This window comes from Crinia signifera, chromosome 5 (genome assembly GCF_055691185.1).
Source record: "Crinia signifera chromosome 5, ASM5569118v1, whole genome shotgun sequence".
NCBI classification, from domain to species: domain Eukaryota; kingdom Metazoa; phylum Chordata; class Amphibia; order Anura; family Myobatrachidae; genus Crinia; species Crinia signifera.
Genome location: NC_139221.1, coordinates 119,432,171 through 119,449,328, shown reverse-complemented (window position 1 = coordinate 119,449,328; position 17,158 = coordinate 119,432,171). Strand labels below are relative to the sequence as shown.

Below are 17,158 nucleotides of genomic sequence, written 5' to 3'. Positions count from 1 at the left end.
AGCTCAGGTTACTGTTTTTTTATGCATTACTGTTGCCCATTCCGTGAATTCACACACAAAAGTATCTACTCAAATTATTAAATTTTCATACTTAAACAATGCATATATAGCATCAAATTTCCCAAATCGGACTGGATCGCCCGTATATGGATTAAGGCAATAATCAACATGTATAGAGAAGTACAAAAAACCACAAATTTTTTGCAGATTGGTCAGTGTGTATGAAACACAGAATTGATACAATCTAAGATTGATAGGTTTGTATTCAAATATATATCAACACTAGTCTTGCGCTTAAAATCTGTAAATTTACAAATTATAGAACAATAGTCAATCTATACAGAAAGACAGGAGTATGAGATTTAAAGGTTAGTCAGTGTATATGAAATACAGAGTTGGTACAGTATAGGTCAGGTTTTAGATTGTATTTAAATATATATCGACATTGGTCCTGCACTTAAACTGCTATCCATAAATATACATAGTCAATCTGTACAGAGAGGCCACAAAGTTTCCCTATAGAGAATACAAGCTCAGGTTACTGTTTTTTTATGCATTACTGTTGCCCATTCCGTGAATTCACACACAAAAGTATCTACTCAAATTACTAAATTTTCATACTTAAACAATGCATATATAGCAGCAAATTTCCCAAATCGGACTGGATCGCCCGTATATGGATTAAGGCAATAATCAACATGTATAGAGAAGCACAAAAAACTACAAATTTTTTGCAGATTGGTCAGTGTGTATGAAACACGGAATTGATACAATCTAAGATTGATAGGTTTGTATTCAAATATATATCAACACTAGTCTTGCGCTTAAAATCTGTAAATTCACAAATTATAGAACAATAGTCAATCTATACAGAAAGACAGGAGTATGAGATTTATAGGTTAGTCAGTGTATATGAAATACAGAGTTGGTACAGTATAGGTCAGGTTTTAGATTGTATTTTAATATATATCGACATTGGTCCTGCACTTAAACTGCTATCCATAAATATACATAGTCAATCTGTACAGAGAGGCAGGAGCATGAGATTTGTACATTGGTCAGTGTGTATGAAACACAGAATTGATACAATATAAGTCTGGTTTAGATTGTATTTAAATGTCTACTGACATTAGTCCTGCGCTTGAACTGCTGAAATTGTTCAACTAAATATGGACATTAAGTAACCCATCAATATAAAGTAACGTTATGTGTGCAGACTATAACAATAGTAGTACTATCTGTTCTCAGCTATATCAACACCATCGCCATCCAATATATTGTACAGTCTGTATGCAATTAGTTCAAAAAAAATTACATAAACCTTTTAAGAGATAGTAGTAAAAGGTAGATTGCTATATGAATAAAGCGATATTTTACATTACCACTTCCCTGAGCTGAAATATGCAGCATATAGGTCCTGGAGCGTTCTCAGCTTTTTGCAAGGTAGAAGGCTGTATCTGGATTTATTCTGTGGACGGTACTGCTGCTTGCAGTGTCAGCTTCGTTTTGGAGCAATCTCAGGCTGCTGGGGGGAGAGGAAGGCTGTATCCGTGGGTAATGCTGCCGCTCACATTAACAGCGTTTTGGAGCGCTTGCAGCCAGTGAGGTAATAGAAGACAGTGTCTAAACGAAAATCCCAATAGTGCACTATAGATACTGTGCAGTTCTAGGCAAACAATTTGGAGTCTGTGTATCCTGTAATGGGGATGCAATCTTGGAGACTTGCAGGGATGTTCATCTCATGGGTTTGCACTGTGCGCACAGTGCATACCCTTTAAACCGACGATATCGTTTCGCCCTGAAGGCTTGTTCACCGTGAACAAGCCTTCAGGGCGAAACGATATCGTTACAGGATACACAGACTCCAAATTGTTTGCCTAGAACTGCACAGTATCTATAGTGCACTATTGGGATTTTCGTTTAGACACTGTCTTCTATTACCTCACTGGCTGCAAGCGCTCCAAAACGCTGTTAATGTGAGCGGCAGCATTACCCACGGATACAGCCTTCCTCTCCCCCCAGCAGCCTGAGATTGCTCCAAAACGAAGCTGACACTGCAAGCAGCAGTACCGTCCACAGAATAAATCCAGATACAGCCTTCTACCTTGCAAAAAGCTGAGAACGCTCCAGGACCTATATGCTGCATATTTCAGCTCAGGGAAGTGGTAATGTAAAATATCGCTTTATTCATATAGCAATCTACCTTTTACTACTATCTCTTAAAAGGTTTATGTAATTTTTTTTGAACTAATTGCATACAGACTGTACAATATATTGGATGGCGATGGTGTTGATATAGCTGAGAACAGATAGTACTACTATTGTTATAGTCTGCACACATAACGTTACTTTATATTGATGGGTTACTTAATGTCCATATTTAGTTGAACAATTTCAGCAGTTCAAGCGCAGGACTAATGTCAGTAGACATTTAAATACAATCTAAACCAGACTTATATTGTATCAATTCTGTGTTTCATACACACTGACCAATGTACAAATCTCATGCTCCTGCCTCTCTGTACAGATTGACTATGTATATTTATGGATAGCAGTTTAAGTGCAGGACCAATGTCGATATATATTAAAATACAATCTAAAACCTGACCTATACTGTACCAACTCTGTATTTCATATACACTGACTAACCTATAAATCTCATACTCCTGTCTTTCTGTATAGATTGACTATTGTTCTATAATTTGTGAATTTACAGATTTTAAGCGCAAGACTAGTGTTGATATATATTTGAATACAAACCTATCAATCTTAGATTGTATCAATTCCGTGTTTCATACACACTGACCAATCTGCAAAAAATTTGTAGTTTTTTGTGCTTCTCTATACATGTTGATTATTGCCTTAATCCATATACGGGCGATCCAGTCCGATTTGGGAAATTTGCTGCTATATATGCATTGTTTAAGTATGAAAATTTAGTAATTTGAGTAGATACTTTTGTGTGTGAATTCACGGAATGGGCAACAGTAATGCATAAAAAAACAGTAACCTGAGCTTGTATTCTCTATAGGGAAACTTTGTGGCCTCTCTGTACAGATTGACTATGTATATTTATGGATAGCAGTTTAAGTGCAGGACCAATGTCGATATATATTTAAATACAATCTAAAACCTGACCTATACTGTACCAACTCTGTATTTCATATACACTGACTAACCTTTAAATCTCATACTCCTGTCTTTCTGTATAGATTGACTATTGTTCTATAATTTGTAAATTTACAGATTTTAAGCGCAAGACTAGTGTTGATATATATTTGAATACAAACCTATCAATCTTAGATTGTATCAATTCTGTGTTTCATACACACTGACCAATCTGCAAAAAATTTGTGGTTTTTTGTACTTCTCTATACATGTTGATTATTGCCTTAATCCATATACGGGCGATCCAGTCCGATTTGGGAAATTTGATGCTATATATGCATTGTTTAAGTATGAAAATTTAATAATTTGAGTAGATACTTTTGTGTGTGAATTCACGGAATGGGCAACAGTAATGCATAAAAAAACAGTAACCTGAGCTTGTATTCTCTATAGGGAAACTTTGTGGCTATATATTTAAAATACAATCCAACCAGACTTATATTGTACCAATTCTGTGTTCTGTACACACTAACCAATCTATAAACATTAGAATCCACATATTCTGTGGACTTTCTCAATCTTTCCTTTTCTGATACTTATTCAGAGTTCACTCATCGGCGGGTTAACAAAGGGCTAGATGCCGACAGCAGTAACTCCTTAAGAGCTGTCAGGATTCTGAGACACGGAGCTTAGACACTGAACCTCCCTCTCCGCTGTTACATACATGAGAGGAACCAGTAAGTGTTAGTGGCTAGTCCTGTACAAGCTCCCCTTTAATATTCTCCAATCCTTTTTCTGCTCTGTTTTCTATATTTAAAAATATAAGGTTTTTTGGTAAGCAGAAGAAACTCATGCTGTATCCAATGTAATTCTATATGATGCAGCACAGCAGGTAATCTGCCCTGATAGCCTTATCTTTTCTTACTTGTACTATCCACTCTTATTTTCCACAAATAGGATTTAAGTTACAATATATTTTGTTGCAATATACTTTTGTGTGATACATAATATCCAATTTCAGACTTACCAGATCACAGGGACATCTCTAACTTATTAAAGTGGTAATACAATTTTCTTACCCATATCTTCTTGAATTCTAATGTACAATTCTTCGCCTAGCACGGTTCATTCTACTTGATTTTTATGCTACACACATAGATAAAACGTATATATTAGTAGCACAAACTAATCTCGCACTGTATGTTTGTCTTAGTTATATGTGATGTATGTTTTTTTATCAAAATTGAATAAAATATTTTAAACATTGTATAGATTTAGTAAGTAGTGCCCCAGCAAAAAAGAGTTTCTTTTCTCTTTTCTTTTTGAATATTTAATTTAAACTCTATGGGAGCACCGCCAGACATGTTATTTAGTTTATAAAATAATCCTGTATAACATGGTTAGGGTCTCCATAAATTAATAGGATATACCCTTATTTTTCCAAAAATTCTGGCTGAATGAAATTGTTTTAGCCTGTGCATAGTAACAATCCCCCCCTTTTTTTGCACCATCATACTTTGTCAGTGGGCAGGAATTTTGCCCGCTCACGGTGAGATGTGTGCTAGGTGCAATTTGAGCCTATACAATATCTGCTATTAGTCTTAAGTTTATGCAATTCTCAAAAGTTTTTAGGCCTTAAACCGATTCGGGGGTATGCCCGGAAATTTCTCGGGCTGAGTTATGCTGCAGAAGCAGGCTCTCCCAGGACATTTCTGGGCATGCCACTACAAAGAAAGGGTGCGCCAGTGGTGCCTCTGGCAGTGAACCACTGGTACACCATCATGCCCCATGTTGCTGATCCCTCCGCCCCATTGCTGATCCTCCCCGTCGCCACTCAAATCAGGGAGATCAGGGCTGCGATCTGCCGGTTGTGTGTTCGGGTGTCCAAACACAGGAATGCCCAAACAGATTAAAGGGCTGAGTACAAGAACACCAGCATCCTCCTGAACTTCTCCAAGTCTCTGCAGTGAGCCAAAGCCTGCATCAGCAGTCCCAGGGGAGCAGGGGCTGCCCCTTCTGTGGTGAGTATTTCTGGGGCAGGACAAACCTGCCCTGGTAGGTTTGTCCTGCCCAAAGAAAACCCACCACTCAAGGGGTTAAGGGTTCACTTATTGAAGTCTGTTTATTGTGTTATAGTCAGTGCCATCAGGGGGGGGGGGATACTTTTTACCCAGGCCTGGGTCTGTTGGAGGGTCCTGGTTCCGTGCCCCTCTCTCCCGCTGCAGATACTGCAGCAGTACAGTCTCTCTCCCCTGCTCAGCCCACGCTGTTCAGTGCCACTATGCCAGGCTATCTACATGTCCAGTATTGCACTCTCCTTCTCATCCATATGCCCAGTACTATGCCAGGCCATCAACAGGACCCTCTCCAGGAGGGACACCATGCTCTTTTTCTGGACTTCCCTCTTACTTAATGATTGCCATCACCTGTTTTGAACAGGTTGATTGATAAGAAAGGTGTTTCAACACAGGTGATGGCAATCATACATTAAGAGGAAAATACAGGAATAGAGCATTCTGTCCCTCCTGGAGAGGGTCATGTTGGGCGGTATGCAGTACTATGCCAGGCCATCATCTGCATGTCCAGTATTGTGCGCTACTTCCTCTTCTCATACATATGCCCAGTACTATGACACGCCATCATCTGCATGTCCAGTATTGCACTCTCCTTCTCATCCATATGCCCAGCACTATGCCAGGCCATCATCTGCATGTCCAGTATTGCCCTCTCCTTCTCATCCATATGCCATCCTTGCCTACCTGACCCTCTCCACTAGGGAGAAAATGCTGTGTTCCTGGACTTCCCTGGTAATCTATGATTGCCATCACCTGAGAGGAGCTAGGTAATTGATAAGAAAGCATTTCCGACGCAAAATCGGTACAGGCCAGGGGGTGTGGCCGTAGATAGTGGGCGTGACTGTTGTCCAAGTCCCCGCTCACCTGAATCCCCCTGACTCGGCACCCAGGAGAGGTGCGTGGAGGGCACAGACTCTCTGGTCAGGGCTCCAATCCGGGTGTCCCATACCCGTATCCACCCATCCAGCCTGGAGAGGGGGAGCAGGTCCCGGCTGCAAGGGGAGAGGGTGCTGGGAGGGGGTAACGGCTCGCACACACCACCCCCCACAGCTGTGACTTCCCCCAACCAGAGTTTTTCCCACAGCTGTGCACCCTGGGAGATGTAGTCCTGGCCGGATGCTCTCCCATACTCCCTGGGGAGCAGTCGGCGATATTATTAACTACATCTCCCAGAGTCCCTCAGCCAGAGCTGTAAAAAATCGGTACACTTTATTTTAGCCGGTACAGACTGTTAAAAAAAACGGTACTGTACCGGCTAAAACGGTACATTTGGAGGGTATGAGAACGTTGTTTCACCACAGGTGATGGCAATCATACATTACCAGGGAAGTCCAGGAACCGAGAATTTTCTCCCTGAAGGAGAGGGTCAGGTAGGCAACCCTGCCATATGCTAAGTAATGTGCCCCAACACAGCATAAAGATGAATTTACCACTTGTGTGATAACAGGACAGTTGGAAAGTGTACATTTCTTTAGTTTCAAAATGCTCTGCTCCTGGACTTTCCTCTTTAATGTATGATTGCTAGCACCTGTGATGAATTGATAAAAAAAATGGTGTTCCAAAATAGGTGATGGCAATCATACGGGGGAGGCAAAGTGGGAGCATTTTGAGATGGGTCATGTTCATTAGTTTAAACCCCAACTGCTCAAAACACAATGCTAACATATTTGTTTACCAACATTTTAAACAGACCCCATTAAAGTCAACTTTTTTTAGCTGAATAAAAGTCTGGGAAGCTGTCATTAGAAGTTTGATTTTGAAGCCAACTAGCGTCCTATCGTCCACACCCGGCCTGAGGCCCTGAGCTCCTCCCCACCACACACGGAGCTCTTTCCGTTCCCCCCAAAGTGAGCCCGCCCCGCACGCACTGCAGTGCACGTGGATGCGAGCCGCCGCAGCCGCGGAGTGACTACGGCCTTGCAGCAGCGTCAGAGGTCACCCGGCGCTTTCTATTGTAACACTGATATGAGCGTATGCGTGGTTACAGCGCTCTTTGTGTACCCAGAGGCTCTGCAAGCTGTCCTGTTGCGTCAGATGTGTTCTTCGTTACGTGCATTCTACGAGACGAGTTCTGTAGAGTATGGTAGGAGCATATACAAACGTGGTGTGTGATCGTGCGTGTTTATGTCACTGGTAAGGTTATGGCTGCCACTACAGTCAGCGGGGAATAATTTCCAAGCAGTGGATTTTCAAAACGCCACTTTTTTCAGTTTTTTTTTAAATAAAAAGTGTGGGCCTTGTTGTTGCTCATTTAAAAATGGCAGTTAAACAGGAATTGTGAAAATCCACCACTTGCCTGTCTATTCTAAAATTCACATTAGGTGGTTTATAGCTAGCATTAGGTTTTTCTAGATATGTTATTGTTCAGGATTATTTATGGCCATTTAAAGTGTTTATATTATGATTAAGAGAAGATTTTTTGTTTGTTTGTTCTCTGTGTACAGTACGGTACAACTTTGCTGTTCAGATGTTCCAGTGTTTTATAGTTAAAGGTAGAAATTTTAAATGCAAATGTGATTGTTACAGTAGGCATTTACTGTATAGTGATAAAGTTGAGCGACAGTGTAAAATTTTCAGTTCTCAAATTTGTTTTGAATTGCGTCCACTTACAAAAGGGGTGGCCAAATGGGTCTCCAAGATCTACAAACTGTTCAAGTTTTCCAGGCCACATGTGGATCTGCACAATGTGTCGGTTTGTAAATGTGACAGTAACTAATGACTACACCTATGCAATAGCTGTGATGATAGTTCGACATTTGTTTTTCATGATTTGTTTTCTTAATTTTTTGAATTTTGTCATACTCTAACATCTATGCAGGCCTAATGCTGATTTAGGAATGGTAAAGTGTGCTGAGCACAGCAGTGAATGCATGCTGAATGAAGCAAGCCATGGAGTTCTCGCTCTACACTAAATGGGAGCCCACGTCTTCAAAAACCATGAAAAACTAATGTCGATCTTTCTTCGTTTTGATCTTTTACTTGTGTCAATGTTCTGCATGTAGACATAGGCACTGTTTACCCCATGATCCATACCTGCACCTGCTAGGTGGTCTGGAAAACGTGAACTGTTGGTAGAGCTTAAGGACAGGTTTAGCTGCCTCGCCCTAAAACAAGGGTTCTCAAACTCTGTCCTCAGGATCCCACACATTTCACCTTTCCCAGGTCACCCCTCACCTGTCAGGTGCATTAATTACTCACTGACACATTTTAAAAGATCCACAGGTAGAGCAATTTATTTGGGTGTGGTATAGGGTTCCGACAGTCATTAGCCCGACATCGGGATCCCGACTGGCTGTACTCAGACAGCATGGCAAGCGCAACAAAGCCCCTTGCGGGCACGGTGGCGAGTGTGGAGCCCCCACGAGGGAGAATAGCCGTTTGCCGTAGGGAACCCGTCTGTCTGTGTGTTAACAGTCGGGATCCTGACGTCCGGTAAATGACTGTCGGGACCCCGTCCGGCACCCAAATTATTTCACTTGTCATTCTGTGAGGAGACCTGCAAAACATGCACTGTGTGGGGCCCTGAGGACTGAGTTTGAGAACCTGTGGTCTAGAATGTTAGAAGCTTTATTAATATTAGAATTCAAGTAAGTTGTGTGTGTGTGTGTGTATATGCCGTCCGCAGGAACTGTACTTTGGGGAGGGACAAGACTTTCTTTTGTTTGTCCACATAGTTATGATTGGAAAACCATAAGCACTGTTTATTGACCATAAATTAGTTGATACTGGTCCATAACCCCATGGCACCCAGGGGCAGATATATTAAGCCTTAACAGGAGATCCTAATAGGATCTGATTGGCCAGTCGTTAACCAGTCTTGGTACTTGTGTATTTTGGCGGCGCCCATCGCATCGCATACCATAACACATACGATGGTATGCGATGCGACGCGATATCGTACGATAGTGCACGATGGCATACAATTTTGAAATTGTATGCCATTGTACATGGCATACGATGCCATACGATGCGATGCGATGCGATTAAACATTGTATAAGCACCCTAATGGGTGCTTATACAATGTTAAGCACCCAAATGGGTGCTTACAATGTTAAATGCACCCCCACGCCACCCCCCGCTATAAACGTGAACCCGAAGCGTGGCGAGCGCAGCGAGCCCGCGAGGGGCGGCGGTACGCGTCCTACGACCTTTTCATACCCCCACTATCCACGTCGGCGTGGAGTTGAGAATAGAATAGTGTGGCGAGCGCAGCGAGCCACCGAGCCCGAAGCGTGGCGAGCGCAGCGGATACCTTCACAGGTAAACGCGTCCCCTCGCGGGCTTCACAGGTGTCCGCGTCGCCACGGACACCTGTGAAGCCCGCGAGGGGACGCGTATAACTGTGAAGGTATCCGCGTCCCCTCGCGGGGCTCGCTGCGCTCGCCACGCTTCGGGCTCGGTGGCTCGCTGCGCTCGCCACACTATTCTATTCTCAACTCCACGCCGACGTGGATAGTGGGGGTATGAAAAGGTCGTAGGACGCGTACCGCCGCCCCTCGCGGGCTCGCTGCGCTCGCCACGCTTCGGGTTCACGTTTATAGCGGGGGGTGGCGTGGGGGTGCATTTAACATTGTAAGCACCCATTTGGGTGCTCAAAAGCACCCTTTAGGGTGCTTATACGATTTTTGGTCGTATAGGGGGTCAAAATCGCGTCGCATCGCATCGCATGCCATCGGGTGCATGGCATGCGATGCGATGCGATCTGTTCGTCGTACGACGGACATCGGGGGCGCCGCCAAAATACACAAGTACCCCAGTCTTTATTACCCTCGTGTCTATCTCTTGTTAATACTTAATACATCTCCCCCCTCACTGTTTAAGAATCACTGCCATTTTGAACACCATAATTGTGTGGTAGGAAAACTGTGTGTTCTAATTGGATTCCTAGGGGACCCAGGTTATTACCGAGTTGGTGAGCTTATTGACCCAGGTGCAGTGTGAAAGAACCACAGCTTGTAACCCGGGTAGGCCAACCTTGCAATTCGACAATGGTTAAATCCGGGTCGCTCTCTGTATAATGGGCAACCCAGGATTAGTGTGAAAGCAATCCTGGGTGCGACCGAAGCGATGTGAATGGGGTATTAGTAGCCTGGTATGTCATTTTTCTACATAATGTATTGCCAATAGTGGTAATGTAAACTGTTTATTTTTGCATTGCGATTAAAATGAATGAAGATTGTTACCTAGACGTTCGTGCAGCAGATATAGCTAAAAGATGCAAATACAGCAGGAGGCGTCTTGTTAACACATCTCATTCACACTTCTGTGATCTGCTACTGCATCTAAAGATGCAACAAAGGATCACCTGCGTGTACATCGACCATCTGTGTTATGTAGGACTGGCGGGTTGTTCAGGGTGTCCCCATCAGGGGGCACATACCTTGGTGTTTGTAGGGGCAGAGGTTAAGTATACTTGCCCGGCCCCTGTTGGGATTGTAATCTCTGGGATGCTGCTGTCAATCATCTGACCGCTGTTTTAATTATATACTGTAGATATATCCCTTTCTGGGCTGTGATACATTACTGGCCATGACCCTGTGTGAATGCTGCAGTATTTCTGTTATCCAGAAGTTATGATACTTTAATATTTGCGTCAGAAGTTTCCATAATGAACCAGTTTGCAGTCACGCTTTAAAAATATCAACAATCAATGGTAGAGGTTAATGCACTGTTGTTTTAGGGCACGTAAAAAAATAAACTAAAATTAATTTTTAAAAATGCACATGCAACACCCATTTCATCTGCTTAAACTAGGACAAGCCAGGGCCGGATTAAGGGAGGGGCAGGGGGGGGGGGGGGGGTCAGTACACCAGTGCCCCCCTGTGGCTGGCATGTATTGGGTAGTGCTGCAGCTTCACCTCTCTACCATTGTGGCAATAATTAATGGTGCTGAACTTCGGGAGCTGAGGCACACGTTTGCACGGGCCCGAATATTTGCACTGGCTCCGATGGTGGGCGTACTGTATGCGCAGAAATGACCCTGCGCATGTGCATACGCCAGGTGCCTGTGGCCACAGTGAACAGGGTGTTCAAATGGCCCCCTAGCAGCTCCTGATTGACCACTGGGTGGTCAATAGCGGCATTCGGGAGGAGGAGCCGCAGGCTGTAAACAAACATCCTGCGTCTCCTCCTAACAGTTCGCTGGTGTCTGCATTTTTTTGTTTTGCCAAGACCCTGGATGCCTACATGGAACAAAGAGGATGCGATCTACCCCGAAGGACCCTTGTAAGTTTAATTTGCTTCTACATGTACCCCTATGGATTTCTTCTGGACGCACTGATGGACGGGCGGAAGGCTGCCTACGGGTTTAAGATAGGTACGTATCTGTATAAGTGGGCTATGTATGTAATAAAGTTTTATTTTAGTTGTATGTCAGTGTGTTTATTTAACTGTTTGTATTGCTGTGGTTCTCCAAGTCCCTGCATGCGGGGGAGGCTTGCTGGGACTCACAGTTCCACAGCAATATACAATAGTTTTAATCTATTTTTTACACTTTTATCAGCGCGATGCCCACCGCACAGGGGCATCGCGGACATCCCCTGGCTTCAGCCTGGGCACGGAAATTCTGAAATCCCGTCAGGGTGTAATGACCTTATATAATAAGTGTACCCCGGCTGTGACCTTACTCTGCTGGCTGGTTGGGCCTGGTGCTGGTTCTTAAAATACGGGTGACCCTTAGTAATTTTGTCCCCCATATTTTGGGACTCAGGTCTGGCCTGGAACCCTATTTGATTTCCCCCCTGATTTTTTAAAACCAGGACTAGCTCTGTAAGCCTGGGGTTGGTTACGGTCGTGGTGGCATAGGTGCTGATTCTGTGGGTGCTTGAGGGCCCGAGCACCCACCGAAATTGATGAGCACCCACCCGCTCAGCAGCGGCCCACTTGCCCGTGTCCCACTGCACTCCCCCCCACCCCCTCGTCGCTAGCACAGTTATTGTGTGGGCATTTATGTATTTGGAACTGTGGGGGCATTTATGTATTTGGAACTGTGGGGGGGGGATTTTTGTACCTGCACTGTGGGGGCATTTATGTATTTGGAACTGTGGGGGCATTTATGTACTTGCCACTGTTGCCATAATTTTAATATTGGAGACAACTGTGCTGCGTAATAGAAATCAGTATTATTTTGTAGCCACGCCCCTTTCACATGAAGCCACTCCCCTATATTTTTGGCTTGAGCACCCACCAGCAAAAACATAAATCGGCACCTATGCATGGGGGGCGTAACCAGCCCCTCCCCCAGTCAGAAGCTTGCACGGATCTGACTGATCGGTGCAGGCTTCTTTCAAATACGCTAGGAAAATTAAGTGTATTTTCCTGGTGTATTTGGCCGGCATTTAGCGGCCGTATTTTCAATATGGCCGCTTAGTAAATTAGGAATCGCCATTCTATTGAATGGTTATTCGTATTCTATCGATGGCGTATACATTTGTATTTGTAAATACAAATACGAATGTGCCATGAATACGAATTAACGTATTTTCCTCTGCCTCCGCCATGGCAGCCATCAAGAATGGGTATCTCCCTGCTGGGTAGTGCTTTGGAAAGGAAAAAAAGACCTCTGGCTCCTATAAGAAGGCTCCTCCTCCGAACACCAGTGTCTTTTTTTCCTTTCCGGGTAGTGCAATGCGTGTGGACACCAGCTCACCTGTGTAGAGACTGTCGCTCCCTGCAGCAGCTCTGGCTTCATGCAGAGGAGGAAGGAGTGTAAACTCCGTAATGCCGAATGCGGGCCCCATGGGGTAGCTATGCGGCGGCGTCCGGGGGGAAGAAAGCGGTGGTCAGGCACGGGTTGTCGGCACACGCTTCTCCTGCCCTGGCTCTGTGCTAAGGGCGGGCGCCGAGTAGTGCGCGCGGCGTGTACACAGAGGAGGCGCGTCATTAGGGCGCGACTTCCGGTACGCGTCAGGTCTTAGGGAAGCCGGCGTTGGTGTCACGCTGATCTGAGGTCTCGGCGGTGCAAGCGTCTGGCCCGCAGCAGTGAGCGTCTAGCAGATCGGGCGTGAGGAAAGCGCTGTAAGGAGGTCAGTACAGCGGCCGGTGTTTGGTTAGTGGTTGTTGCTAAAGCTGTGGTAGGACTTAGGTTGGCTTGTAGCAGTGCTAATAGATGGTGTGTATTGTTACAGGAGCGCACTACTCATAATGGAGGAAGACAGACAGTCGGGTACAAAAACGGGGTGAGCAGCATATGGTGTAGGGTGTCCACAGGGTGTTATGTTGGTAGTGACTGTAGTGACTGGTGATATTTTTTTAGGTCAGAATCTAGTAAGGACAAAGGGAAAAGCAAGCAGAAGAAAGTGGTGCTCAGCAAATGTACAGCATGTGATAAAACGCTGCCGGATAAGCATATAGGAACAGTATGTGAAGGCTGTAAAGCGTCTCAGATGTTTTCCCCGGCTCAAATGTCGAGCTTAGTACAAATGCTAAAAACAGCCCTGGCTGATACTTTCGCACCTAAGGAGGATTCGGGCAAAATGCCCATCAAGCGGAAAAGCTTTGTGTTAAATGAGGATACGGAAGATTTACCGGGTCAGTCTGCCGGCCCTAGTACGCTTGGTGGGGGCTTGGATGATGAAGAGGAGGAGGATCCAGGTCTGGACAGATCGGATTCAGACTTTAATGCCGACATGGTCGACAACCTGTTGGTCCGGATTTATAAGGCATTAGATATTGAGGACAAGCAGGAGGATGTGAGCCTGCAGGAGATGCTTTTTAAAGATAAAAAGCAGAAAACTAAAACGTTTCCCCTGTCCCAAACTCTGAGGGACATAATAACAGAGGAATGGAAACAGCCGGATAAAAGAGTGGCTATTCCGGGGAAGGTTAACAAAATGTACCCCTTTGACAAGGCGCAGGTGCTTTCATGGGAGGAAGCACCGAAGATAGATGCAGCAGTGGCGAGGCTGTCAAAGAAGACGACACTGCCACTAGAAGAGGCCAACGCTTTTAAGGATCCAATGGATCGTAAAATCGAGTTGGGCCTAAGGAAGCAACATCTAATTTCGGGGGCTTCTCTTAAAGCAGCGTCAGCAATGGCGGTAACTTCCAGGATAGTAAGAGGCTGGTGTCAGCAACTCGAGGGAGACATTTTAGACGAACTGGCAAGTTCTGAACTGTTAAAGGTGGTCCAGGATGTGCAGTTGGCAGTGGAATTCATCTGTGAAGCGTCTATGGACGCGGTAAGACTGTCAGCCAGAGCAGGGGCCGCGACAGCTGCAACAAGAAGGGCCCTATGGCTGAAACCATGGGCAGCGGACGTGCAGTCCAAGAATAAACTCCTGTCCATGCCATTTCAAGGGGACTACTTGTTCGGCAAACAATTGGACGAGCTTGTGGCTAAAATATCAGGAGGGAAGTCGGTTTGGCTTCCTCAAGACAAAGGAGGCAGACGAGTACCTCCAGCCAAGTTCGGGAGATTTCAGCCTCAGGACTATAGAGAGTCACGGGCTTATAGACCAGGTAGACCCTATAGAAGGGGATCCTGGGTATCACGGGGCAATTTTCGTGCCCAAAGAAATCGAGACAAATTCTCCTCCAAAAAGGAGTCACAGTGACGTCAGGTCACAAACAGTAGGGGCCAGGTTGCTGAAATTTGCAAGCGTCTGGTCCGGGACCACTGGAGACAAGTGGGTCCAAGAGATAATATCCTCCGGGTACAAAGTGGAGTTCAACAGAGTTCCCGGAGAGTTTTTTGTTCAGTCTCCAATTCCCAAGAACAGGGAAGAGAGAAAAGCCTTAGTGGCAAGTTTGCAAGAAATGCTGGAACAGGAAGTAGTCAGCATTGTGCCAGAAGGGCAAGAATTCCGGGGATGTTTCTCCCGTTTTTTTGTAGTAAAGAAAGCAACAGGAGGGTTTCGTACCATTCTAGATCTGAGGCGACTCAATCAGTTCATAGAGGTGAAACCTTTCAAAATGGACAGTATCAAGTCAGTAATTCTGGATTTAAGTCGGGAAGACTTCATGACGTGTATAGATCTCAAAGACGCCTATTTGCACGTCCCGATTTGCTTAAACCATCGAAAATATCTGAGGTTCAGGCTGATGGGCAAAAGTTACCAGTTCAACGCCCTACCATTTGGGCTGGCGACATCCCCAAGAACATTTTCCAAGGTGCTAGTTGTATTGATAGCCGCACTAAGACAGGCCGGGATAAGATTATTTCCTTACCTCGACGACATTCTAATAGTCGCAGACTCCGAGGAGAAAGCCCAGGAACACACAGACAGAGTGGTGCAGTGTCTGTTGGAGCACGGATGGCTGGTGAATTACAGAAAGAGCCAACTGACCCCCACTCAAGAAATAACATACTTGGGAGTAGTGATAAATACAAGGGAGCAGAAAATCTCCTTAACAGAGGTCAGAAGAGAAAAACTAATTCACCAAGTAAAAAACCTAAAAAGAAGACGCGTTGCATCCTCACGAGACTACATGGAGGTGTTAGGCCTCATGGCATCAGCAATAGAGGTAGTCCCTTGGGCAAGATTCCATACAAGAAAACTGCAGAACTGTTTTCTGTTACAGTGGAACAAAAACTCAAAGGACTTGTCCCAAAAAATAACCCTGTCAACAAGGGCCAGACAGGACTTGGACTGGTGGACAGCAGAAAACAGGCTGACAACAGGAAGATTTTTTGGCACAAGGCCACAGGTTACGCTGACCACGGACGCCAGCGAAACAGGCTGGGGAGCAACCTGCAATTATCAGGTGGCTCAAGGAAGGTGGCAACAAGACTGGAAAGAAGCTCACTCCAATCTGCGAGAAATGGAGGCAGTGGTCAGAGCCTGCAGGTGGTTCCAGACCCAACTACAAGGTGCAGAACTAATCGTGAGGACCGACAACCAGGTGGTAGTGGCCTATGTGAACCGACAGGGAGGCACACGAAGCAGAGCATTGATGGAGGTGGCCACCAAACTGTTCGAGTGGGCAGAAGCTTGGGTTCTAACCATCACGGCAGTTTACCTTGCAGGGAAGGAAAACGTGGTGGCAGACCAATTAAGCAGGGTGGAATGTCTGCCAGGAGAGTGGGGTCTCAACCAAAAGATTTTCGAAGAGCTGGTGCAAAGGTGGGGACGTCCACAGGTAGACCTTATGGCAACGTCAATAAACAAAAAAGTACCCAGATTTTTTGCCAGGTTCTGGGAGCCGTTGGCAGAACAAGTAGACGCCCTGTCGGTGCCCTGGGACATAGAGAGGGCTTATGTTTTTCCCCCGATACCAATAATTCAGAAGTTACTAAAGAAACTGCAGAGGGAAAAGATCGAGGTATTAGCGATCCTACCGTATTGGCCTCGCAGAGCTTGGTTCAATACAGTCCAGAAATTGGCAATAGACGACCCGTGGAGGTTACCCTCGACCAAGGACCTACTGGTACAAGGAGAGGTATGCAAGGAACAGCCGGAATCGTGGAAACTGACGGCTTGGCTGCTGAAGTCAGGAGTCTGAAAGCGAAAGGCTTCAGTGAAGGAGTAGTGGAGACCTTGCTGAAGGCAAGAAAGCCGGTAACCATGAGGATATACTATAGGGTTTGGAAGAAGTATGCGTATTGGGCGAAGGAGAATAAGAAAAATCCTCGCAGTGTGGTCACCATACTTTCTTTCCTGCAAGAAGGATTAAGGATGAATCTCTCCCCGAGTACTCTGAAAGTGCAGGTCTCAGCGATATCTTGCATACTGGATTGGGACATAGCTAAAAACAGATATGTACAAAGATTCATGCAGGCTGTAAGAAGAATTAAACCAAGGGTAAGAAGTCCGGTACCCTCGTGGGACTTGAATCTGGTACTGGGGGTACTAACAGAATCTCCGTTTGAACCACTACAAGAAGTAGCCTTAAAATTTCTGTCGTGGAAAGTATTATTCCTAGTGGCCATGACGTCAGCCCGTAGAATTTCAGAACTCCAAGCATTGTGGATAAAAGAGCCGTATTTCAGAATGTATACGGATAGAGTAGTCTTAAGGACAAACCCGCTGTTTGT

The 17,158-nt window shown here is 45.0% G+C and overlaps 1 protein-coding gene across 5 annotated transcripts in view; it reads left to right on the top strand.

The window, feature by feature from the left end:
* Positions 1–6,997: 6,997 nt before the first annotated feature.
* SYCP2L (synaptonemal complex protein 2 like) overlaps positions 6,998–17,158 on the top strand; it is a 176,545-nt gene continuing 166,384 nt past the window's right edge. For 3 of the 5 annotated variants that reach the window (XM_083187924.1, XM_083187925.1, XM_083187923.1), the window contains exon 1: positions 6,998–7,287. In XM_083187924.1, coding sequence (XP_083044050.1) covers positions 7,264–7,287 — 24 coding nt within the window. In that variant the 5' untranslated portion in view covers positions 6,998–7,263. The remainder of the gene's footprint in view (positions 7,288–17,158) is intronic. The other 2 variants (XM_083187927.1, XM_083187926.1) reach the window with 1 other exon arrangement.